Source organism: Lithobates pipiens, unplaced genomic scaffold (genome assembly GCF_037356315.1).
Source record: "Lithobates pipiens isolate NorthernLeopardFrog02 unplaced genomic scaffold, aLitPip1_a1.2 Scaffold_1, whole genome shotgun sequence".
In the NCBI taxonomy this organism is placed as follows: Eukaryota; Metazoa; Chordata; class Amphibia; order Anura; family Ranidae; genus Lithobates; species Lithobates pipiens.
In genome coordinates, this window is record NW_027507685.1 from 20,501,455 (window position 1) to 20,527,761 (window position 26,307).

At 41.4% G+C, this 26,307-nt stretch overlaps 1 protein-coding gene across 1 annotated transcript in view; it reads right to left on the reverse strand.

The window, feature by feature from the left end:
* The window catches only part of LOC143983624 (uncharacterized), a 167,492-nt gene that overhangs the window by 27,836 nt on the left and 113,349 nt on the right, over positions 1-26,307 (reverse strand). The window contains exons 8-14 of the mRNA XM_077483587.1: positions 17,514-17,612; positions 14,413-14,538; positions 13,070-13,174; positions 4,963-5,079; positions 4,236-4,362; positions 3,956-4,107; positions 3,296-3,491 (exon numbers count right to left, since the gene is read on the reverse strand). Of these exons, the coding sequence (XP_077339713.1) occupies positions 3,296-3,491; positions 3,956-4,107; positions 4,236-4,362; positions 4,963-5,079; positions 13,070-13,174; positions 14,413-14,538; positions 17,514-17,612 (922 nt within the window). The remainder of the gene's footprint in view (positions 1-3,295; positions 3,492-3,955; positions 4,108-4,235; positions 4,363-4,962; positions 5,080-13,069; positions 13,175-14,412; positions 14,539-17,513; positions 17,613-26,307) is intronic.

The window sequence follows — 26,307 nt, forward strand, 5'->3', positions numbered from 1 at the left end:
TAACAGGAACTTGTTGTTTATAGGGTGCTCATGGACTGGCAGATCTTTGATCATTATTGGTACATGTTAAGATATCAGCCCTTCCTTAAATAGGTCATTGGAGTACCAGAGATAGTGGCAATTGTGTGGTACTTTGACAATTCCCGCTTGTTCTTAGAAGATTGTAGTTGGGTTTAGGTTCCATTCCCAGGTAGATCTTCCAGTAGATGAGTGCTTCTGACTGCCTGAAACAGCCTAAAACCCCATACACATCTGTTTTTCCTTCAGATTTACCAAAACCATATAATATGGAGGTCAAACCTTAGGAGTTTCAATTTGTATGCAATCAGGCAGGCCCTTCTACTACATGGTTTTGGTAAACCTGAAGGAAAAACTCAGCAGAAAAACTGATAGTGTGTATGGGGCTAAATAGTTTTAAGTGATGCTAGAAATCAAGAACATGGTTACTTCTAAATTACTGTAAATTTAATGTGGGAATGAACCATGAAAATGCTGACAGATAGAATCTTTATGACATAAGAGACCCCATTGATCTCTTTTGTCATACCTGCTTCTCCCTGCCTGTGAGTGTTAATGTACACTGATCTGTGCCATGCCGTGAATGTGCATGGGAGTGACGTCATCATAGTCCAACCAATCAAGTGGCCAAACAGTTGCAAATCTGGAAGGGAGACCAGGAGAAGATGGAAGCGCATATAACTAGTGGGAACGCTGACAGCTCAGAGCTGGAGAGGATCGTTTGACAGGTAAGTCTGCCATAATGGGCTAACAGCTCTTGAGGGCCTATTAAAAAAAAAAAAAAGCTGCAGAGTTTAATTCTGTTTTAACCTCCCTGTCAGTATTCCCGAGTGTGGCTCGGAGTGAATTTTCATTACCAAAAGCGGTAACCCCGAGCCACACTCGGGATTGCATCGCAGGATCCAGGCAAAGTTACTTACCTTGTCCCCAGGATCCTGGGGTGTCTCCCCGCTGTGTCCATGGGCTGTGTACTCCGTTCGATTCATCACTGTGCCAGGCTCCGTTCCCTGCGAGCGTCGTGTGGGAACAGAGCCAGGCGCCAAATTCAAAAAGTGCAAAAAGCATAATACATATAGTACACTGTAATCTTACAGATCACATTACTATATCAAATAGTTTCACCTACCTTTTATCACTAATACTTTGTCCAGTGCCCTGCATGCAGTTTTATATTATATATACTGTTGATTCTGCCTGGAAACTTGAGATTGTCCATGGCAACCAAAAAGTGTCAAATACGGTTTTAGACCAGCTAGAAAACTGCGATAGTAAATTAGAATCACTTGCTGAATTGAGCGATAGTGATTCGTGGGGAAATTCGTCATCAAACACTGAAAGTAACAACAGCGACAATTCTGCAACTGAGCAAATTTCAGTGTTTTTGATTGGATTACATTATTGAATACATTTTATTATTTGTGTAGCACCGCCTCCTGAAGAGCACGCGCTATATGTTTTGAAAGTTAATGTTACACCTGAACTGCAGTTTGGTTTGGGTATAATATTTCCAAATTTGGACCTCAGCATCAGTCTGGCTGGACTATAGGGTGTTCGGCCTGGCCATAGGGGGCACTGTCTCTTCTGGCAGGAATGGAACCACAGTCTGGTTGGGTGCTTTAAGGTTACTTTCTCTCGGAGCCCGCCCAGTGGGAGTGTCACTCTTGCTGTGCTTTCTAGGAGAGGGTACTTAAGATGTGGATGTCATGTGGTTCGAGGTTCCGGTCCAGAAGTATGTTCTGACTCCATGGTCCTGGTCCTCCTGACCAGCCCCAGGAAGGCTATGGCCTGGGGTGCGGATCCACCAGACTTTATGTCTCGGGGCTGGCTAGCCCAAGGCAAGGAAACAAAAGAAAGGATTCCGAGGTGGTCCGGTGCCGTCGCCTGTCGTGGAGAGGCCCAGCAACTTTGTAGCTATCCAGGGGAGGACTTTTCAGAAGAAGGCCACGTACGGGTTGGCTTCTTAGCAAGAGCCTGTTGAGGCTGAGGGACCTAAGTGAATCCAATCTCCTGGGTATCGCCGAACCGGCTGAAAGATACTGGTACCACACAAATGTTCTACAAATTCTAGTTTCCTACATGTTCTACAACAGCGTCTGTGGCAGAGACTTATTCCTACATGTTCTACAACAACGTCTTTAGCAGAGACTTGTTCCTGAGTTAAGCACCTTGTTGGCTGCTAGACCTTGTGAGAGAGGGACTATCCAACTTGAGTGAACATCCAGTTGTGAATGGCTATTCTCTGGATTTAGTCAAAGTAAGCAAGTCCTTCGTTATTGACTTTGACACTAATGCCCCGTACACACGATCGGACAATCCGCCCGTGTGTGGGCTCCGGCGGACTTTTTTTCCCCCAAAAGTCCAGCGGATTTAGAAAGAAGTTTTGACTCAAAATTGGCCACTGGACTCGGCAGTTCGGCGGACAATCCGGCCGTCTGTTTGCTAGTCCACCGGACTTTTGAAATTAATGGACTTGCCCGCACATGGAGAAAAGCCCGTTCACTCCATTGGCGAGATTGACACGTCACTGGCCCCATCACCTGGTACGGACTTAAAGAGCAAGCCCTACACCGAAAAAATGGCATGGGGGTTCCCCCCAGGTCCATATCAGACCATTATCTGAGCACGCAGCCCTACTGGTCAGGAAAGGGGATGGGGACGAATTTATGATTTTGTGTTTCAAACTTTATAATACCCGGAATGTCTACTAGACTTTTGTTTGGACAGATTTAGGTCAGTTATTCCTAATAATTATAGGCCTACAATATAAAATGACAAATTTCCATGCAAAACAATATACTGCTTTCAGCATAAAAAAAATCTGACATAATCATACCGCCAGGAAGAAATACTGACAACAATCAAGCAGTGTAGTATTTAACAACATTAATGAGCGTTATCGTTGTACAAACATAATTGTCATTGTATGCTAAGATTTAAAGAAAAAAATAAATTCTCTATAGTTGTTTTGTTACCTTTTACACAGGGAAAAGGAATAGTCCCCACTGCTAGTATGCACCTAATTTGTAAGTCAGTTGAATTAGTGAGAATGATGAAGTACTAAATGCACTAAGCATAGCCTTTCCACATTGCACCAAACAAGCCATTCATAATTGTTATGTGCTGTGAAGAACTGTGGCAAGATGAAATTCTACTGTACATCTCTACACTGTTTTCCCAGGATTCACAGCTCAGATGGCACCTGGGGCAGTGGGTTGGAGGGAGAGACATCTTGACAATTGCATAATGCATTACCTGTCCCCTAATAAAAATAATGTACCTGGAAATAATTCAACAGCTAAGCAGTAAAGGGCATCCAGGAACTCCTTTTCTAGCTTCTTTCTTTGTGTTTTTTTCTCTTCCTCTAAATATGGAACTGCTTTTGATGTGTAAACCTTCAAATAATTTGTACTTGTTTCATCTGTGGGAACACTTAAGGGATCTGTACTGGATTTTGTAGAGTCACCTTGTGTTACCTGTATATAATAAATTCAAGATCATTATGTCAGCACCCATACAAACAGCTTACAAATAGGTAAGATGACAGCTTTATCTGTATCATTGGTACAGGATAGAAAACAGACTATGGGGACACCTACCCTGGGGATTGCTAAGGGTTACCCCTGGGTGCCTATATGCTGTCTGATTTAATTATGAAATAAAACTTGTATTATGCAAAGTTGATTGTTTGGCATTTTTGAAGTCCCTTGTATGTAAAATATATAATCAAAGTATCTAATTTTGTTATTTAAAAGAAAAATCTCAAAAGAACCATTGCTTCCACCACACTTTATAAATGCATTTCCCAAATTGAGCAATAAAAAGGTACAAGCTGCAACTTGTGAATGCCTTGCATGAAAGCCCAACTACAGTTTCGCCACATCCTCTATTATAACCCCCCTTCCTCCCTGTAGTTAATCAGAAAACACCCAGTACATACCTTATTAAATCCTGCTTTCTTCCTGTCAGTATTGTGATGGACAATGTCCTCCCTCTCCACCGTAGGTAGGGCATGGTCCTCACTGCTGCATAAAATGGCACTCATATTGTGAGCAGATGTGTCTTCTAGCTCATTGCCAGAACCATCTTTGGCTAACCAAGAAAAAACGAAGAGAAGTAAAAGGAGTTTTCATTTTTTTCATACATAAAATAAACTCAAGTATTTTTGTCATTTGTTATGTGATTACTTGTAATGCAACCATTAGCTATGAAATACATACATTTCTTGTTCTTTGCATTCTTCTTTTTCCACGAGAACCCTTTAAAGCCATCACTTTCATCATCAGTGCTTTCATGAAATGTATCTTCAGTCTCAGATTTAACAGCTAAATTGTCCTCGGGTGCCAGCTATAGTCATTGAATTTATTGGTTAATTATAAACAAACTCATATCAAGAAGACTGCGTACTGACTTAATTTACTAACATTCATTTATACTACCCAAATTATCATCAATGTTAAAATATAACTAAAAGGGAAAACTTTTTTCTTCTAGATTTGAATAGAGACAAGATAGGTGTTCTAAAATCTATTAGGTTTTTATTGCTGTCTGTGTCCCTGTTAGGGAGATTCACCCTCTCTATTTGTCCTGTTTAACATTATCATTGAAAGTGAACATAAAATAAAATCACATATTTTGGATTGTCCCTAGAAAAGTAATAGAAAGGAAATCTTCCAATGGGGACACTAGTTCTGGTGATCTGGGGGGCCCCAAGGGATTCCCTTAATTTCCAGGTATTTCCTTTCACTTTCTGTTTTGGCTATGGGATAGGAAGTAAAGGGAAATCTTCCTAATGAGACACAGATGGTAAAAAATACAAAAAACAAAAAAACTTACAAGGGTTATTATCCTCCCTTACAAAAAATGTATTCAGCCTAACAGGATACCAAACAAAATAATAAAATACCGTTTTATGTGTAGTTATAACACACAATATAAATTACTTACATCATGGTCGGAGAAGGCTCTACTAAACAGTTCTGTTCCGTTCTCCTCATAATTAAAAGGGGAAAAGAAAAAAATGGGCTCTGATTTTTGATAGAGTTTCATAAGTTCCAACAGTTTCTGAAAAAGAAAGAAAACAAAATTTTCAAGGCCACAAGATTCACATGTATGGTTTATATTGAGTAAAAGAAAATACAATTTCTGACAAGTATTGGAATTGTAGCACCTCTTCTTCTTGCCAAAAACCTGTACAATGAGGACTAATGACAACTCTTGCAGTATCAGAGATTATAAAATGGAATGCTAGGAAAACATTTTTTCATATTTGATAGCGTAAGGATGAGTTAGAACCCTTTGTGGGGATTTACTTTTTGGCCCAAACAGAAAGTAGGTGTATACCCCGAAGACATTCATGCGCATGAAACATGTTGGAATGGGCCTTACGTGCCGATGTCACCCTGCCGCTTCTGAGGTCCGAATTGTCGGTCATCACTGTAAGTCTGGCCATGTTTTCTCTGTTTTGTTGTACACCAGATGGACTCTTATATACAAACCTTTAAATAAATATACTACACCATATATTACCTCTCGAGTTCCACGCGGTGAGCGTCTTAGATTAGGACTCGCCCTGGCTGAGCGCTGTATATATATGGAAGATTGATTGATTGCTGAGACTCCTTTAGATTGGAATGATGCTCAATGCTGTTTATCAATAGTGTTCTGGTGATTGCATATTAGTGAAGGAAGAGCACTCGAGTCACATAATTTTTTCTCACTGCTGCACCGGGAAGTGTCACTACTAAAGGACTTTTCATCAATTGCCAAATTTATTTTACATTCTGTGGACTTTCTGGTTTAGAGTTTTCCTATGAACACTATATGATCATGTTTATGGTGTTTATTAATTTATATTAACATATGCTTTTTCATGTTAATTTAAGATTTATTATATGACTTTTAAGGTTTTTTTAAGCGCTGCACTTGTGTGATTTTTTTATATTATTTATCAGGTTGGTCACTCTTTGTGCTAGCGGCTCCACCTCCTAAGCGTTCGCTGACCTTTTACGAGGAAGGTAGGTGAGACTTGAGATTTTCACAAAAGGGATACAGACGAGTGTAATAAATTTACTTTGTAGACTGGGAAAGTGTTAGAATCTCTGTCAGTTTATTGCTATTTGTGTCCTGGTTGGTATTTCTGCATAGTGCTACCCCTGCAGGAGCTGCTTGGTAATTTGGGTTCTCTCATCTGCACCTTGGCTCAAAGAACAACCTCAGGCCCTCTGACATACCTGGTTGAGTGAAAGGTACTGCAAGCACTTATAAGAACACGAGAATAGATACCTTTTACTTGGCTGTGAATTAGCACCAGGAAATAGATAAGACCATTTAGAGGTAAATGAACTTAATGCATTGGTACTGGTTAGAATAAATGGTGCTTTGAGTATAAATAAACACACAGGAGGTAGGTTCAGACACAGATTGATGGACAGCATAATTAATATGTTCAGGTAACTAAGACTAGAGTTCTGTACCACTAGACCGGGATTAACTCATGAATCAGCAAAGTCAGAAATTAAGAGAACATATAAGCATTACCTGCAATGTGAATGATAATACTATACCTAATCTAGACTGCACTGTAACAGCTGTAAAGTGGCAATCTCTAGTCCAAACTCTTCAGCTAACTAGGACTGGGGCCTAGTTGTACTGTTGGTGCATGTGAGAGTAGTCCTAGTCAAGCCTGCAGGCAGCAGTAAGGTTAGTAGAGAGCTGTATGATCCGTTCTCAATGGTTAAGTTTCTCTAGCAGGAGATAGTAAATTCCAACAGCTGCAGCTCACCAGTCTCAGCGATATTACAGCTCACCATCGGGTCACACACACACAGCAATTAGTCCACTCACTGCTCTGCACCCAGATGACTTTAGCTGTCTGTACCCTGAACTCAGCACTCTCAATTCTTCCTAGGCCGCCATTATGCAGCAGTGGTGGTGCACACTGGACAGCGATGTACACTTTCTGGGCTCCCTAATGGCAAGAGGAAGCTGTGTCCTCTACAGCCTGAGAAAAAAACAGCTCTTTGCCCTCCTCCTAGCAATCTCCCTCTGGGAAATGCAGCTCAGAAGCTACAGTAGAGTCTCTCTCCTCTGGACTACAGTTCCCACAGTGCAATGCTACCCGACGAAGTCCATCGAAAACGCTTCCTGCTCAACAGCTCCCTCCTCTTGCTGATATAGTTGTTAATCAGTTCATCACTTCAGGGCAGTAGCTATAGAGAGCAGCTGCAGCCAGTGTTTCTCTTATTCCCTATTTTTAGTCAAGCACCTGGCTATATCTGTATCAGAGATGGTGATCACTGAGACAGGAAGTAAGGAAAAAATCCTCAATGTGGATGCAGACAAATAAAGGAACTCAGAGGTTCTAACATCTCTGCAATACATGCACATTTCCCCTTGTTGTATCCCACACTGCAAGTTTGGAAGAAAAGCCTGCTGATCTTGCCAGAAATCCATTTAGCTCCTAACCTTTGGTTTGAGCTGACAACACTGTCTCTGCTTCATTTAAACCCCAAGCAGCATTATCCACCCTGCCTGAGTTCTCTGATAAACTATAAAAAACCTCCACCTTAGTTTTAGAGATGAGAATGAGTGTTTTGTAGTGAAGAAGAATTGGGCAGGGCTGACAACACATCTTGGGATTTCAGTTCAGCAGAATCACTGTTACATAGTCCCAACTGTCCCTATTTTCAAGGGAATGTCCCTGATTTGGAAAAAAGTCCCTCTGTGCCTCTTTCCTCTTCATTTGTCCCTCATTTTGGTCCGATCTACAGTATCTCACAAAAGTGAGTACACCCCTCACATTTTTGTAAATATTTTATTATATCTTTTCATGTGACAACACTGAAGAAATTACACTTTTCCACAATGTAACTTAGTGAGTGTACAGCTTGTATAACAGTGTAAATTCGCTGTTCCCTCAAAATAACTCAACACACAGCCATTAATGTCTAAACCACAGGCAACAAAAGTGAGTACTCCCCTAAGTGAAAATGTTCAAATTGGGCCCAAATTGTCAATATTTTGTGTGGCCACCATTATTTTCCAGCACTGCCTTAACCCTCTTGCAGCCCCAGACCATGACGCTCCCACCACCATGCTTGACTGTAGGCAAGACACATTTGTCTTTGTACTCCTCACCTGTTTGCCACCACACATGTTTGACACCATCTGAACCAAAAAAAGTTTATCTTGGTCTCATCAGACCACAGGACATGGTTCCAGTAATCCATGTCCTTAGTCTGTCTTCAAACTGCAGGCTTTCTTGTGCATTATCTTTAGAATAGGCTTCCTTCTGGGACGAGAGCCATGCAGACCAATTTGATGCATTGTGTGGCATATAGTCTGTTCACTGACAGGGTAACCCCCACTCCTTTAACCTCTGCAGCAATGCTGGCAGCAATACTACATCTATTTCCCAAAGACAACCTCTGGATATGACGCTGAGCACATGCACTCAACTTCTTTGGTTGACCATGGTGAGGCCAGTTCTGAGTGGAACCCGTCCTGTTAAACGTCTGTATGATCTTGGCCACCATGCTGCAGCTCAGTTTCAGGGTCTTGGCAATCTTCTTATAGCCTAGGCCATCTTTATGTAGAGCAACAATTCTTTTTTTTTCAGATCCTCAGAGAGTTCTTTGCCATGAGGTGCAATGTTGAACTTCCAGTGGCCAATATGAAAGTGTGAGCGTGATAAAACCAAATGTAACACACCTGCTCACTATTCACACCTGAGACCTTGTAACACTAACGATTCACATGACCCCGGGGAGGGAATATTGTTATTAAGGCTCAATTTGGACATTTTCACTTAGGGGTGTACTCACTTTTGTTGCCAGCAGTTTAGACATTTAAGGCTGTGTGATGAGTTATTTTGAGGGGGCAGCAAATTTACACTGTTATACAAGCTGTACACTCACTACTTTACATTGTAGCAAAGTGTCATTTCTTCAGTGTTGTCACATAAGATTTAATAAAATATTTATAAAAATGTGGGGGGTGTACTCACTTTTGTGAGATATTGTATATAGTTGTATATAAAATGCACTATTTATCTTTCAAAATGACAATTGCGAAACCTTTCATCCAATTTCTAAAATGCTGCATTTTCAAATTTCAAAAGCTAGTATAAAGGAATAGTAGTGGTAAAAAAAACAAACACTTGTGTGTTTAACTAACTAAAACTCCCCTTTAAGGGGCATGGCAGGGGGTGTGCCCTATGCCTACATACTTTTGATAAAAGGTGTCCCTCTTTCCCATCTCAAAAAGATGGGAGGTATGCTGTTATCAGTCCAACCTGGAATTTAGCAACACACCAAATTTCTAGCAGATAAACAGGTATTTATCAGTACTTGTATTGTTTTTAAAGGGATAAAACATGGGCAAATGTACACGTATTTCACAGATGTAGGGGTTGATTTACTAAAACAGTAAAAGCCATTCAGTTAGAAGAGTGATTTTTCATTTTGCAATGTAAAATTTCACTTGATTTAGTAAATATGGTGAAGCTGCATTCACTTAATCTTGTGCAAGGGAAATTAAAATGAAAAACAAAGATGATTTTTGCTTGTATGATTGAAGTGAAGATAGTGTCACCCTATTTAATAAGCACAGTTAAATTTCACTTTTCAAAGCAAATACTTACTTTTCTAAGTGAACACCCTTTACTCCTTAAGAAAAAAATAGTATACATTTCTGACAAGATACAGCAGCTTGGTGCCCACCTATCCAATTCCTTTCCTCTCAGCTCTACTGTCTTATTAAAGATATTATTAGGTACTGACAGGTGTGCACTATATGCCGCTGTTGCCACCACTATCACAACTCACTTCTCCTCCCCAATCATACCACCACTGCTAAGATTGCTAGAACATGTACAGTAAGTCTAGAAGGGCAAAGATTCAATTTAAGCCGACATACACACACAGATTGAAACAGGATTGATCGGTCTCATTAATCATAGACACAGCACAAACATGGTGTATGGGAGAGGCAGGCGATAGCATTTATATAGCACACCTGCAAAAGCAAATAATCAACTGAGTTCTATGCACATTTTTTAATAAATTGAATATTGTTTAAAATGATATTAGCACTATTTGGAGCTTTTTCTCGCTTACAGATATAGAGTCATAATGGAGGTACATCAATGGAGCAACAAGGAGGAAAGCATGATCTGTTAGTCCGGGATGACTAAAAAACGTTATTTGATCAAACTTAAAGGACAAGTTCACCTTTACAGAAAACTCTGTAAGGTGAATTTACACAGGACCCCAACCTCGCCCCCCCCCCCCCAGCAGTGGTGTATTTTGGTTTTGTACTGCCCTAGGCAGGACTAAAATTGGGCCCCCTATCTAAATGTGTCCCATCCTTTCCTTTTCAAGTGGCTGTGCGGGGTCCCTGGTGGCTGTGCGGGGTCCCTGGTGGCTGTGCGGGACCTCTGGTGGCTGTGCGGGGCCTCTGGTGGCTGTGCGGGGCCTCTGGTGGCTGAGCGGGGCCTCTAGTGGCTGCGTGGGGCCTCTGGTGGCTGCGCGGGGCCTCTGGTGTCTGCACGGGGCCTCTGGTGTCTGCACGGGGCCTCTGGTGTCTGCACGGGGCCTCTGATGTCTGTGTGGGGCCCCTGATGGCTGCCCAGAGTCCCTGGCGGCTGTGTGGGGGTCCCTGGCGGCTGTACTGGGGTCCCTGGTCCCTGTACAGGGTCTCTGGTGGCTGTGCCCCTTAAGCTCTTCTTCTCCAGAAGAAATAACACATCTATGTAATTGATCCTCATAACTGAGGACCTCCATCCCCCTTATTAGATTTGTTGCTCTTCGCTGAACTCTAATTCTAATTAAAAAATGTCCTTCCTTGGAAATCAGTGACCAAAACCAAGCTGCATATTCAAGATGAGGCCAAACCAATGTTTTGTGAAAGGATAGAATCATTGATTTATTTCGGGAATTTATGCCTTTTTTATGCATTACAGGATTTTGCTAGCTCTGTTAGATGCAGCTTGGCATTGCATGCTATTACTAAGTCTGGATTCTACACGCATTCACAAATCTTTTTCCATCACTTATTCTGCCATGGAAGACCCTCCTAATGTGTATATTCATTTGTACTTTTGGCACAGAAGTGCATAACTTCACATTTTTTCAGCTCATCTGCAGTGTAACTACCCAACCCCCTAGTCTTCCTGTAATAATGCTATATCCTGTGCCAAAGTTATTCCCGTGCATAACTTGGTATCATCCAGAAACACTGCAACTGAGTCCTTGATTCCATTCTTTATGTCATTAATAAACTAATTGAGCAGCAGTGACCTAACACAGAACCCGGGGGGGGGGGGGGGGGGGTGCCATCTGGCATATTCAAGATCTACCAATATATGTTGGTGCCCCCTGGGGACCTTCAGCAGCGGCCCGGCCAGATTCATAGCCTGGAGCTCCTGGACACCAGTTGTCTATAACTGCCAGAAGTTCCAGCCCACATGCCGGTTGGAACCTGAAGGAGCTGCAGATTTCCCGAACTGGTTTTAAAATAGCACTGGGACAAATAGCCTGTGACCTTTTGCTGTATTAAAACAGTGGTTAAAATAATGTATAAAGGTTTTGTACATATTTTCTTTTATTATGGCCATATATATTTTTTTAAATAATTAAATCTGTTATTATTTCAAATAATAAATGCGTAATAAAAAATACATAAATATTGTATATTACTGTGTATACATTTATCTTGCCAGCAGGTGGCACTCTTCCCTTTTCACATGTGAAATATTGTGTCACCCTCAGCCATGCTGACAGTAGCACAATATTCACTGAACTCTGTGACATCAAAGCTATGGTTCATTACTCACCCATGAACTCTGATCATCACCTCCAGACACAAATTTGCCACTATGTGCTCATGCCTTTTTAAATAACTTAGTTTGAGGTTTCAATCAGACATACAGGGCCTAAAACCAAGCTGGGTCTGCTGTCTCATGATTAAAAGCGTCATGCAATATAAACAAATGCATTTCCCCTAGATATGGTCTGAAAAATAGGAATACTGTGCAATTTGATTAAATGGGATAATCATGATGCTTTACAGAGGACAGAGAATGTAGCCAATATATTTTTTCTGTGCAGCTGTTTAGTAGGAATGCTGATCCCAGACATAATATAAAGATACCCGCTAGAGGGGACATCTATACTAAGTAAATGAAATTCTAGCATCAAAACATGGAGCAATAAACATCTAAAACCGGGAGTCACATCAATTGTTACTTTTATGTAAATGTTAGAATAATAACTCAAAATAGATGCTTATTTAAAATATTCATTATTTTCTCGTAGTCTATTGACTACTGTGTTTGGCTATACTGTGGAACCTTGGATTAGAAACATAATCCGTTTCAGGAGAATGCTTGTAATCCAAAGCACTCGCATATCAAAGAGAGTTTCCCCATAGAAGTCAATGGAAACGAAGAGAACTCGTTCCACATTGACTTCTATTACATGCAATACCGCATGTGGCCAGAGGTGGGGAAGGGGGCGCTGGAAAGAATCAGAAATACTCGGGGACAGCTTGGCTGAACTCAGAAAGCCTCGGAAACAATTGGGAACTGAGTATTTCTGAGTGATTCCCAGGATTTCCAAGTAGTTTTGAGTATTTCCGAACGGCTCCGAACCGTTCCGAGTGTCGCTGGCGCCGCAGCACCTCTGGCCAAATGCGGTACTGCACACCCCATTAGCTTGAATTCTGCTCGTTTTGCAAAACACTCGCAAACCGAGTCAGAATCTTTAAAAAAAAAAAGTTGCTCGTCTTCCAAAACGCTCGTTAACCGCGTTACTTGTAAACCAAGGTTCCACTGTATTGTGCTGCAACTGGAAGTTACTGGATTTGCACACAGAGAAGCTGGGAAGACAAAGGAAGTTGCTCCCAAGTTGCTTTTTCTCCTTCCCAGACTTCACTTGCAATAACAGAGTCAGGTGCATGCTGACAGCTATTATGCAAATCTTTCAATTTCCCCCATGCTGCAATCTCAGACTGTATGATCACATTTAGCAAAGGCAGAGTCTATATTTCTTACATCTATAAACGTATCTGGGTTGATTCCAATGGCTTCAAAGAACTGTCTGTCTTCCTCTATTTCTGCTTCTTCTAAGGTTGTGAATATTTTTAAATCTTGATACTCCTGAAAAAGAACAGAACTTTTTGTTAAAATTTGTCTTTGACTACTGTATATTTATACTATAATTCGAATGATATGAATATATGGGTAAATAGGGTGGCACTGGATCCCGATAAACAAAGATGTAATCTCTGCATAAAAAGCCACAGTGTTCTACCAAATGCCAATATGTCACTTAGCAGAGATTATAGGCTAAGTTCACCTTTTTTTTCTAAATTCAAGCTCCCCTATGTACCAATATAGCATTAATACAAAAAAACAGCTTTCCATGTATTCTACACAGACATGCCTCACTCTTCAAAGTTGTTTAAACACACTGCTCGATTACTTCTGCCTTACTTCCTGGGCAGACTTTAGGTCATGACACAGGAAGGAGTTGACCAGCTGAGGGTAGATGATGCAGGGTGTGTACTAATGAGATCAGCAGAAGCAGTGTGTTTAAACAGCTATGAAAAGAGAGAGACATGCCTGTAAAGAATACATGGAAAGCTGTTTTATTTTTTTGCAAAGTACGTACATTAGGGCTATATTGGTACATAGGGGAGCTAGAATTTTGGGGGGAAAAAAGGTGAACTTATCCTGTAACCACTTACTGACCAGCACACACCGTTTTACGTCGGCAAAATGACACTGGTAGGCAAGAGGGCGTACAGGGACATCCCATTTAGGAAGCGGTGTTGCAGGCGGGCGCTCTGGCTAAATAGTGTCAAAAGTATCCGATCCGTCCGCCATAATATCACAGTCCCGATAAAAATTGCAGATCATCGCCATTACTAATAAAAAATAAATGTAAACTAAAAATGCCATAAAACTATCTCCCGTTTTGTAGACGCTATAAATTTTGCGCAAACCAATCAATATACGCTTTTTGTGTTTTTTTTTTACCAAAAATATGTAGAAGAATTAATAGCAGCCTAAACTGAGGAAAAATAATGTTTTTTTATACATTTTTGAGGGATATTTATTATAGCAAAAGTAAAAAATATTGGTTTTATTTCAAAATTGTCGCTCTTTTTTTGTTTATAGCACAAAAAATAAAAACCGCAGAGGTGATCAAATACCACCAAAAGAAAGCTCTATTTGTGGGGGGAAAAAAAAGGACGTCAATTTTGTTGGGTACAACATTGCACGACCGTGCAATTGTCAGTTAAAGCGACACAGTGGCGAATCGCAAAAAGTGCTCTGATAAGGAAGAGGGTAAAATTCTCCAGGGCTGAAGTGGTTAACAGTTTAACCCTTACCCTGCATATGATTCTATAGATCTGCCTGAAGCCTTCCACACTTCTTTCTGTAATCCACAGGCTTTCATTTAAGGATCCCTCTTCAGATACACAGATCTTGTATGTATTCCTGTCTTTTGTTGGACTCTGAAAAGATAAAGTTACATAAATGAATTATCTTATTGGAAGAAATATGCTAATATGTATTTTGCACTTAATTTAACCCAAACTCTCGAATGTTGTGGTGAGAAAAGCGCAATAACATACCAGCCAGACATGTACAGAACATAGTCAGTGAAGTCTGCAATTCTGAATTTTTATCTTTCATGCCTTTTGGACCTGCAGCTGTCTGGATACCTGAACAATGACAACATCTGATTTGACGCAATCACTATTCAACCAATCATTTTCAGATGTGTTGTTTTTAAATCGACTTTTGTGGCATTGGGTGGTTCCAGCAGGGCTGCCATCTGTCTGAATTTCAAGCTGTTTACTGCTAGCCTTAAGGCCCGTACACACGATCAGACTTTTTGACAACAAACATTCAAATGAGCTGTTTTGTAGCAAGATCTGACCGTGTGTATGCCCCATCGGACAAACTTTTTCCGTTTTCATCTGACTTTTGTTGGCTGTGCGAACAGACAAACTTTTTGACAACATAAGTCCGATGGAGAAAAGTCCGATCGTGTGTATGCAAAACCATCGGACTTTTGTACAAGGTACAAACACGCATGCTCAGAAGCAATGCAAAAGATCAGACAACAATATAGAAGTTGACCAAAGGTGGCGCTGGAATAATTGAACATCCTCTTTTGAAGTGTCGTCAGTACGTCACTACGTTCGTGTTTTGTTGCCTAAAAAGTCAGATCGTGTGTATGCAATACAAACTTGTGGACTACGCCCTTTGTACAAAAGTCCACGGGAAAGTTTGTACAAAGTCAGATCGTGTGTATGAGGCTTTAGGCTGGCCATATATGGATTAAAATTTGGCCAAGTCAGCAGGGACTGGCTAAAGTTCGATCCATGTGTGACCACTGTGGTAGAACTACTGATCACCTCCTGCTCAATTACCCTGTCAGAGGGAGTCTTCCCCGCTATCAGAATACAAAAGTACAGGAGGGAGGATTACCTCATCCACTTTGAATATGTGGATGGGGGAATTGATTCAGATGGCTCAATGAAAAAAACAAAATCATGTATGTACCTTTAGTTTAGGCTTTAAGTAGAACTCCAGGCAAACAGCTACATGAACATATGAAATACATATATGTTTACAATTTTACCTTCCAAAGGATTTGTCATTTTGGGTAGTTGTTCTTGTGATGCACAGACATCTGTTAGTCAGTGTGGTCATTAGACATGCGCACAGCCGAAAAATTTGTTTGTTTTCTTTAATCTTTTTTTTTTTTGTTTTTTTTATTCTAAATCTCAAAAAATTCATAAATTCGAAAATTTGGAATTCGTAAATTTGAAAATTCTGAAATTCTAAATTCATAAATTCGAATTTGTAAGTTTGAAAATTCGGAAATGAAAAGTTCTGAATTAGAAAATTCTAAAATTCGGAAATGGAACGGAAATGAAACAAAACGCAATAATAATTATTATTAATAATAATACATTTTTATTATTATTAATATTTATTATTAATTTGTTATGTTCCATTCGTTTAGATACAGCGTTCCTTATTACAGATAATTCGTAACTTCGGATAAATTCGTATTAGTTGAATGCTAAGTGGAAAGACCTCTGCGCTACTAAAATGAACTAAAACCTGGAAAAATATAATAAATGTGGAAATGACGTGGGATCCAACAGTGATCACAAATCACCAAATAGCAATAACATTAATATAAAGAATTATATGTGATCCTGCACACATCCTTCATGACTAGAATGACATAATGATGATAATATACATCTTAGTGAACAAACAAAATAAAATGGTGATGATTAAATAGTGATAAATATGTAGTGGAGACCATATAATATAAACATAAATTCCACATGCTGAAAAAATCCTCAGACTAATTAAAGATGAAATGCATAAAGTGCAAAGTCCAATAAAAATAAAATATAAAATAAAATAAAAATAAAATATAAAATATATAAACTAAAAAATAATTTATGTGTAAAGTGCAAGGAATTCAAAATTTGTATTCAATACATTCACTAACCGCCAAATTTGAAAGGAAATTCAAATATCTATAATTTAATAGTTAATAATAGTTAAGTTATTATTAGTTAGTTATTATTTCAGATTTTCGAATTTCCAAAATTTCGGATTTTCAAATTTCCAAACTTTCAAATTTCCGATTTTACAAGATTTCCAATTTTTAGATTTTCTAATTCCGAATTTTTGGTTTTCGAAAAATTTTTGGAAATTCAAAAAATTTGGATATTTCCGAATGAACAAATTTGTCTAAATTAGTTAAAAAACTAATTTGGAACTAAACGAATTGCACATGTCTGGTGGTCACTCTGCTTCTTCCTGGTTTTAACAGGTCTACATTCAGGTCAGCTTTCTACAGTAAATCAGCTCCCTGATGTGACTTTTAATACTTCTGTTTTACACTAGGAATGAGCCGAACACCCCCTGGTTCGGTTCGCATCAGAACTTTCGACCAGACCGAAAATTGCGAACTTAAGAATCCTATTGTCTATGGGACTCGAACGTTTGAAATAAAAAGTGCTAATTTTAATGGCTAATAAGATATTGTCCTAAAAAGAGTTTGAGGACCCGACTCCTGCCCCAGGGGACATGGGTCAATGCCAAATTTGTTTTTAAAAACTGCAGTTTTTTTGGAAGCACTGATTTTAATGACGATTAAAGTGAAAAAAAAAGTGAAATATGCGATGGCGCAATGCATTGTGGGCCTTGAGCACCACACGAATTTGGCGCAAATGGCCCATAACGTTCAGTATTCACCGAATGGGGACGAACAGCCGGTGTTCGAGTCGAACACAAAGCTCATCCCTATTTTACACTGAGGTAAATACATAGTGTACTCTTGTATAAACTGATTATATTTTCTATACTTTCCAATTCATCATTTTCAGGTCCCAATGAAGGACATTTAGATGCTAATGGAGCCAAGTAAAAACAACACATACACCTACAATACCTCACAGATTTTTGCAGTCCAATTTTCTTGCAGCCATTTCTGAAGGACAACATCAATGTTTGATGAGAGAGGATCATCTCCATCCGATTCAAAGAGCTCCTGAATAACAAAAAAAATAAAAAATTACATTGGAAAGTGCATTTGTTTAAAGCTAGCCACAGACATAAGAAAGCAATGGGTCATGTGGGCATGATCAGAATGACAAGGAGGGAATTGTTGCAGGAAAAACCATTGTGATCAGCCAATACAAATTGAACATGGGCATGCAGCATTTCTCCTGTGATATACATTGTATACTGTCTAGGAATGTCTGTGACAGTCTGATCCACAGATATGTGGTTTTGTCATCTTATCTATTTGAAACCGGTTGGATGGAGCAATTATACCTCACATTGATGGACTTTTTACAAGAAGAATTATAACAGTCGGTACACACAGTGTGCTTTAAGAAACAAGCATGCATGAAATTATTCCTTTTTTTTTTCGATTTTTTTTCGATTTCAATATTTCTATTCTCTATTTGTCATTGGCCACACAGAAACAAATTTGCTTTAGAAATGTAGCTTAGATATCTTTTAGAGTCCTCACATGGGATTCAATAGAGTTAAAATAAAAAATGGCCACCCTTAAGCCATTACGTACCTAGGTATCCAGCTACCATTTGAACCTTCAACCACCTCCCTATCCTCACCCACACCATAGAGGACCAGAACACTTGGGATTACTTGTCGATTTTCTAGTTTGGAAGAGGCCCCATTCTAATTATTAATGCTTTACCAAGGCATCTACAGCAATTCCAAACCATATCTATACATCTCCCCAACACCTTCTTTTGCAATATTCAAGTAATGTTCTGTAGATTCCTGTGGAACCACAAACCACCCAGAATTATAATGCATACTTCCACTAGGCCTACACACTTAGTAGGCATTGGCTTCCCTGACATTTAAATATATATTATTGGGTCTGCCCTCTCACGCGCATAGTGGATTGGAACATCCAAATACTAAAAACTGGACCCATATTGAACTAACTGCTTTCAAAAATCCCAGTCAACTCCTGGGATATACCTATTCACTTCCATAACCTCCCATACTACCATAGGAGCATTTTTAAAAGCATTCATTACAGTCTGTAAAAAAAGTAGCAATCTCTGATATAGCCCCTGACACCATTTCTGACCAAACAGCATTCACATCCTATACTGGCAGTCCGAAAGTTTTTGACAATGGCACTTTTCATAACTTAAATGGTCTTAATGCATTTACCGTATATACTCGAGTATAAGCCGAGATTTTCAGCCTCTTTTTTGAGGCTGAAAGTGCCCCCCTCGGCTTATACTCGAGTCATCGCTGTCTGTCTGCCCGATCAGCGTGTCGAGCAGACAGACAGCGGCCATTCTAGGATTCAAAGGCCGCGCCTCCGTCTCCGCCTTCGCCTGTGATAGGCGGAACACTGAATTTCCCAGCAGTCTGTGTTCCGCCTATCACGGACGTCCTCTCATCCTCGTCCGTAGTATGAGGATGAGCGGACGTCCATGATAGGCGGACCACTGACTGCTGGGAAATTGAGTGTTCCGCCTATCACGGACATCCGATAGGCGGAACACTCAATTTCCCAGCAGTCAGTGGGAAATTGAGTGTTCCGCCTATCACCGACGGAGGCGCGGCTTTTGAATCCTAGAATGGCCACCGACGAAGAGCTGCGGGACGCAGGCCGGGACGCAGGCCGGGACGGGACGCAGGCCGGGACGCAGGCCGGGACGGGACGCAGGCCGGGACGGGACGCAGGCCGGGACGGACACAGGCTGGACGGACACAGGCAGGCTGGACACAGGTAGGCTGCACGGACACACACACACACACACACACACACACACACACACACACACACACACACACACACACACACACACGGATGCATGCACACACAGGGATGGATGGACACACACGGATGCATGGACACACACACACACACACACACACACACGGATGCATGCACACACACAGGGATGGATGGACACACACACACACGGATGCATGGACACACACACACACACACGGATGCATGGACACACACACACACACACACGGATGCATGGACACACACACACACGGATGCATGGACACACACAGGGATGGACGACACACAGGGATGGACAGGCATGTCTCACCCTCGGCTTATACACGAGTCAATAATTTTTTCCAGTTTTTTGGGGGTAAATTGGGGACCTCGGCTTATATTCGGGTCGGCCTATACTCGAGTATATACGGTAATAAGAACAACCCATTGCATATTGTATGCACTTTTAAATCCAACACTTTCTAAACTCTTAAACAATATAGACACCACTATGCACACTCCCATATGCCTTTTGAACCTTTGTACTGTATGTCTCCTCAGACTCCCTTTCTCATTTAATTTTGATAATTTATAGTAACCTGTTTCAACTCTTGTCTCCAAAAGACTTTCCCTATTCTTGAGATTGGGAAACAGACCTCAATCAAGACTTTATTGAGAATGAGTGGGATTGCATTAACACTTTATCCCAGAAAAGATCTATCAACATTAATTAAATATTTAGGGGAATAATTGCAAGCTTAGCTCTAGATGGTACCATGCTCCCACTGTTCTGCACCACATACCAGCAGACATCCCAGACACATGTTAGTGATCTTAGAACTCCACTGGTTCCCTTCTACACATATGGTGGCACTACCTGGGGATTCAACCATTCTTGCTTGATACAATATTACTACCATCACCCTACCTTTTCATCCCGCTCCATTCCTACTGCACCATACTACCATGACCATTAAACAATACAAACATTTGTTATTACCTCATTTGCTAAACGCAGCCAAATACTTGATCCTACAACACTGAAAATCAAAATAACCTCCAACCGTCCTAAATTGGTTCTCTTGGGAGCTTGTGGTCTCCCTTGCTGGGGTGTGGGGACCTGTTAACCTCCCCACCATTCTTGCATTCCTGGAGCTTTTATATTTTACCCCTTACCTCCTATTCCCCATAACCTCTCTCTTTCACACCTAACAATCACCCTACACTGCTACTTATCTCCTCCCATCCCCTCTCTTTCATGGCTTCCATATTTAAATCCCCCCCCCCATTACCCTCCCCCTCCTACCTCGACTTCCCCTAGCAGACTCTTGCATACATGTTATATTGTTCCCACACCTGGATTTGCACTATCTGGAAGAAAGCCCAGTGGGAGTGATGACATTAACTTTAGGGTCGGCCCTACCATGGGTCCTGCTCGGTCCATTGGACCCAGGCAGGACTTTAGGAGAGGTGGCAAATGGACACCCATCATGTGTAAATAAAGTATGGGAGGGGGAGTGCTGCTATCTTATGGAAGGGGCAGTCTGCAGTATAGATGGAAGACTGATGGGGGGTCTGTGATGAGGGGGGTCTGAGGTGGAGGGGTCTGTGATTGAGGGGGGGGCTCTGTGATGAGGGGAGTCTGTAATGGAAAGGAGTCTGTGATGGAGGGATCTGTGATGGGGGGAATCTGTGATGGGATGGTCTGTAATAAGGGGAGTCTGTGATGGGGGAATCTATGATGGGAAGGTCTGTGATGAGGGGAGGCCGTGATGGGGCGAGGGAGGGGAGTCTGTGATATGGAGTTTGTGGTTTCGATTTGATATGTCATATAGTTTTGCATATAGACAAGGTGCTGATGCATGCAAATTGACTTCCTGATAAATGTAATTTTAGTTTAAATTATCATGATATAAAATTATGAATGTGGAGGCCTCTTGGTGGGCGTGATTTTTCTTTGGTGGGGGGGCACAATGTCTTGAGCCAGCCCTGATTAGCTTACTTTTCACCCTGTAGCAGAAACAGTCCAATAAACTTGTGCCTCAATGCAGCTGCTTAGTCTACTTCCGCTCTTCTGGCACCTCTGGGACCTCAGGACTGCTTCCCATAATCTGCTTTCTCCCTCTGCATCCATTACTGTCAATCTCTGTACTCTGTTACTCAATGTACTACTTTAAAACTTTTGTTAAAAATTTCATTTTTTTCAATAAAAATAATTTAGAAACAAAATAGGACATGGTCTATGTCAGTATATTTTATTCATATGTAATGCTTTGGTTAAAGTAAACTATGGGTAAAAACAAAAATCACATGTGATAATTTGCCACTGGCATTAACACAGACATTTTTGTTTTTATGAGTCCCTCCATAACATAGCTTTAGGGTTAAATTGTTGTTTATAGGGGGGAGTAGAGTGCCCACATCCCTAGATACAGAACACTAAAAAAAAAAATGACATCTCTCAGTGGAATTTTAAAGGGCATCAACAACTTATATACAAATATAATTGTAAATTAATAATAAGCTTTATTGGTACAAGTTAAAATTGTGATCCATATACAATGTTAAAACAATAGATGAGGTTACAGCAAATTGGTAAGAGTGTAAGCACAGACAACCATCTATGTCTGTCAGCCCATATATTAGTGGGAACAGAAGTTACCCAACACGTTTAGAATTTTACATGTTATAGCTTTCTTCTTCAGGGAAAAATGATTATCAATATAGTTATCCATGAGGGTAGAGATAATTAAGCACAGGACCGGATCATTTAAAATCCAAAGGGAAAAGGTACTTTGCAGCTGCATGTCACCAGAGAACCACCAGGTAGGGGCGCCAAAGCTCTCATCCCCTCACCCACTGGGGGAGGAGGGTGTCCCACAGGAAGTTGCACCCCGTCTTTGTAAAGAAGACAAATTTAGGTTGCATACATTGGTGGAATTGCTTAGGGGTGCTCTGGGGAGGGCTATAAGCGCTCAGACTTGGATAAATCACAAAAGGGGAGAGAAGAAGGTTGAAATTCATCCAGCTCCTATTTACAGTATTTGGTAGTTTGATGAGATAGTACAAAGTGAGTAGATATTCCAAGGAGTGTACTAGAGAGTTGGTCCCTCAGGCCAGTCTTAGGGGTCTATAAAAGACCTCTATTATGCTGAGCTGGGGTATCTGTAGGTGGAGTATGAGTGCGAGTGTCTGGGAGCAGCAATGCTGCCTTTTACCTTTTGGATTTTATATGATGCGGTCCTGTGCTTAATTAGCTCTATCCTCATGGATAACTATGTTTATAATCATTTTCCCCTGAAGAAGAAAGCTATAACATGTCATATTCGAAACGTGTTGGGTAATTTCTTTTCCCACCAACATATGGGCTGACAGACATAGATAGTCATCTGTGCTTTCTCTCTTACCAATTTGCTGTAACCACATGTATTATTTTAACATTGTACTGTATATGGATAACAATTTTAACTTGTACCAATAAAGCTTATTATTTTACATTTATATTTGAAGTTGTTGATGCCCTTTAAAATCCCACTGAGAGGTCTTTTTTTTTTTGTATAATATAGCTTTATTACCTGTTGATCCTACCATTACTATTGTCCCACCTATGGACAGTGTAGTCTTAGCCCTTGTACACATGGTCGGACATTCGGATGGAAAATGTCCGATCGGAACATGTTAATCTGACATTCGACTGTGTGTGGGCTCCAGCGGACTGTTTACGTTGGAATATCCGACGGACAAAGTTTTAGAGCTGGGCTATAAAACTTTCCGACAACATGATCCGATTGGACTTTGTGTGTAGAGAATTCTGATCAGACAAAGTGCCACGCATGCTCAGATCAAATTCCTAGACCAAAGCTATTAGCTACTAGCCTGAACGTAGTCCCGTCGTAACGAAATAACGTCATCACGTTATACGATCGGATTTTACGACAACTTTGTTCGACCGCGTGTATGCAACACAAGTTTCGGACAAAATGTGTACAAGGGCTTAGATCAGGGATATGCAATTAGCGGACCTCCAGCTGTTGCAGAACTACAAGTCCCATGAGGCATAGCAACAGCCACAAGCATGACACACATGATGGGACTTGAAGTTTTGCAACAGCTGGAGGTCCGCTATTTTCATACCCCTGGCTTAGATGGACATTTTAAATGGAAAAGAAGGTTTAAGCTACATGAATAAAAGCAGAGCGCTGTAAGCAGCCCCGACAGTGCTGTATGGTTGGTTCCAACCCCTACAGCTGCGACTTTTGCTGGACAGCTTGACTTGTTCTAAAAGGTGCAAAAATACTACTGGCAGGATCTACAGGTAGATATACTGTAGGTGGGATTCAGAAAAACAAAACTGCTGTTTTCAATGTTTTAAAAACTGCATCTCATATAGGTAATTTTTGATTACAGGTTTGCTTTGAACTCTGTGAGAAAGTGACCCATTGAACACAAAGAACATGTGACCCTTGGTTTTTAACAGGGAAGGTGCAGTTTCCCACAGAGTTCAGGCAGAGTATTGCACAGAGCTTAAGTTGAGTTTGAAGTAAAAGAAGCACAGAAATGGCTCGCACTAAGCAGTCCAATGGGAAACAGAAATTTAGCTCTATACAAAACTGGTCTGGTCAGATTAATTTTTAAACCTAAATAGGTGGTAATCAGGAAAGATGCTCAGATGGCTACCATAAATCCAGCTGTATATTGAATGGATGCGCTGATAGATATTGTAAGCCCCTGTACACACGGTCGGAGATTCTGCCAACCAAATCCGTCGGAAACTGTTGCATACACACGGTCGGACTAAGTTGTGGAAAAATCCGATCTTTCAGAACGTGATGACGTAATTTCGTTACGATGGGACTAGATTCAGGCTAGTAGCCAATAGCTTTGATGTAGGAATTTGATCTGAGCATGCGTGGCACTTGGTCCAATCAAAATTCTCTACACATGATCGGATTACGTCCGACCGGCCCAGTTGGTCGGGAAATATTTCCAACATGTTGTCGTATTATCTGACGACACGGTCCGATAAGACGCATTCCGACGGATTCTCCAACCGTGTGTACGTGGCTTAAGACCATACCTGTCTGTGGATAGGGCCATTCTTGGAATAATTCTGTGGAGCTTTGTATGACCTGGAAACTTTGCTTAGGGGTGTGTTTCAGCACGTACAGACAAACTTGTTTATGCCCAGGTTAGATTGGGCAGTCTTTCTATTTATCACAGTAACAGTATGCAAATAAAATGCAACAAAGAAGAGACTAGCATCCATTTTTCATAACTATAAGCACCATGTAAAAAAACAACTTAACAGCTATCCTTAAGCCTAGGTTCACATACAGTGTGGAAAATTATTATTTGATTCCCTGCAAATTTTGTAAGTTTGCCCACTTACAAAGAAATAAGGGGTCTATAATTTATATCATATGTGTATTTTAAATGATAGAGACAGAATATCAACCACAAATCCAGAAAAAAAAAAAAAAAAGCACCCTCCTAGGTATGTGCTAGGGAGTATATATTGTTTTTGCCTTTTCTGCTTGACAGAGAAGTAAACAGGCAAATGCAGCGCTGTCTGCTTAACAGAGAGCAGTGATTGATTAGTGAGGTCTGCTCAGTGTGCTCTGGGTTTCTTGATGTTTCACACTGATCCAATAGATGAGAACATGGATGCAGATATAGCCCCGGCCAATTAGAAGGGGATGTGTCTCAAGGAATGCTGGGTGCCTGTATTTAAGTCTGAGGAGCACTTGGGCTCGGAATGCCAGTCCAGCCCACCTCTGAGGAGAGAGGTTCAGGTGGGGAGGAGGCAGCTGCCTCTCCCCACCAAAGGTGGCGATGAGACCTCAGGTGCCTGCTACAAGCCAGAGTTCTTGTGCAAGCTGACTGACGGAGGAAGTCTATGGCCCCTTTCACACGGGACGGATCAGTAATGATCCCCCTGTGATGATTCGCTTGCTCAGCGGGGATCGCTCCGTTGTCCCCGCTGAGCCGGCGGCGGACAGGGCGGTCTCTGCACACTGTGCAGGGACCGCCCTGTCAGCTCTCCGCTCTCCTCTATGGGGGATCGGATGAGCACGGACTGTCTGTCCGTGTTCATCCGATCCGCTCTCCAGACGGATAGAAAAATAGGATTTTCCTCCGTCTGCAGAATCAGACAATAGCGGAGGCGGACAATAGCGGGTGTCTGTGGATGTTCATCCGATGACACCCGCTATCCCATAGGGATGCATGTATGTCCGTATTTCATCCACAAATGGATGGATGAAATACGGACATAATGTCCGCATGTGTGAAAGGGGCCTATGAATCTGGTCTTATGTCACTGGTACAGATTGTCGCTTGGAAGTTGGAAGGAGGCTACCATATGTCCCTGGACATTTTGTGAGTACAGACCCTGAAGGGATTCTTGAGACAGTGTGTGTTACTGAAATCTCCCTCTGGTCCTAGAAGTCGGCATACTGGGTGTGTGAGCTAAAGGAGACACTAGCCAGTGTCTTGAAAACTTAAAGCGGTCCTCCACCCTGAAGTGGAAGTTCCGCTCATCTGATCCCTCCCCCCCTCCGGTGCCACAATTGGCACCTTTTGTGGGGAGGGGGTGCAGTTACCTGGATAATCCAGGTATCTGCACCCACTTCCGGGACAGACCGCCGCAGATGCCCCGCCCCCCTGTTGTGTTCTGGGAAACACACAGTTCCCAGGACACAGCGGGGACCAGCAGAGATGCGCAGTGCGGCTCGCGCATGCGCAGTAGGGAACCGGGCAGTGAAGCCGCAGCGCTTCACTTCCCGATTCCCTGACAGAGAATAGCAGCGGGGGCAGCAGAGAGAGGAGCGATTGCTCGCCATCTGCCGCCGACATCGCTGGACCCTGGGACAGGTAAGTGTCAATTTTTTAAAAGTCAGCAGCTGCAATATTTGTAGCTGCTGGCTTTTAATTTTTTTAAAGGTGCAGAACC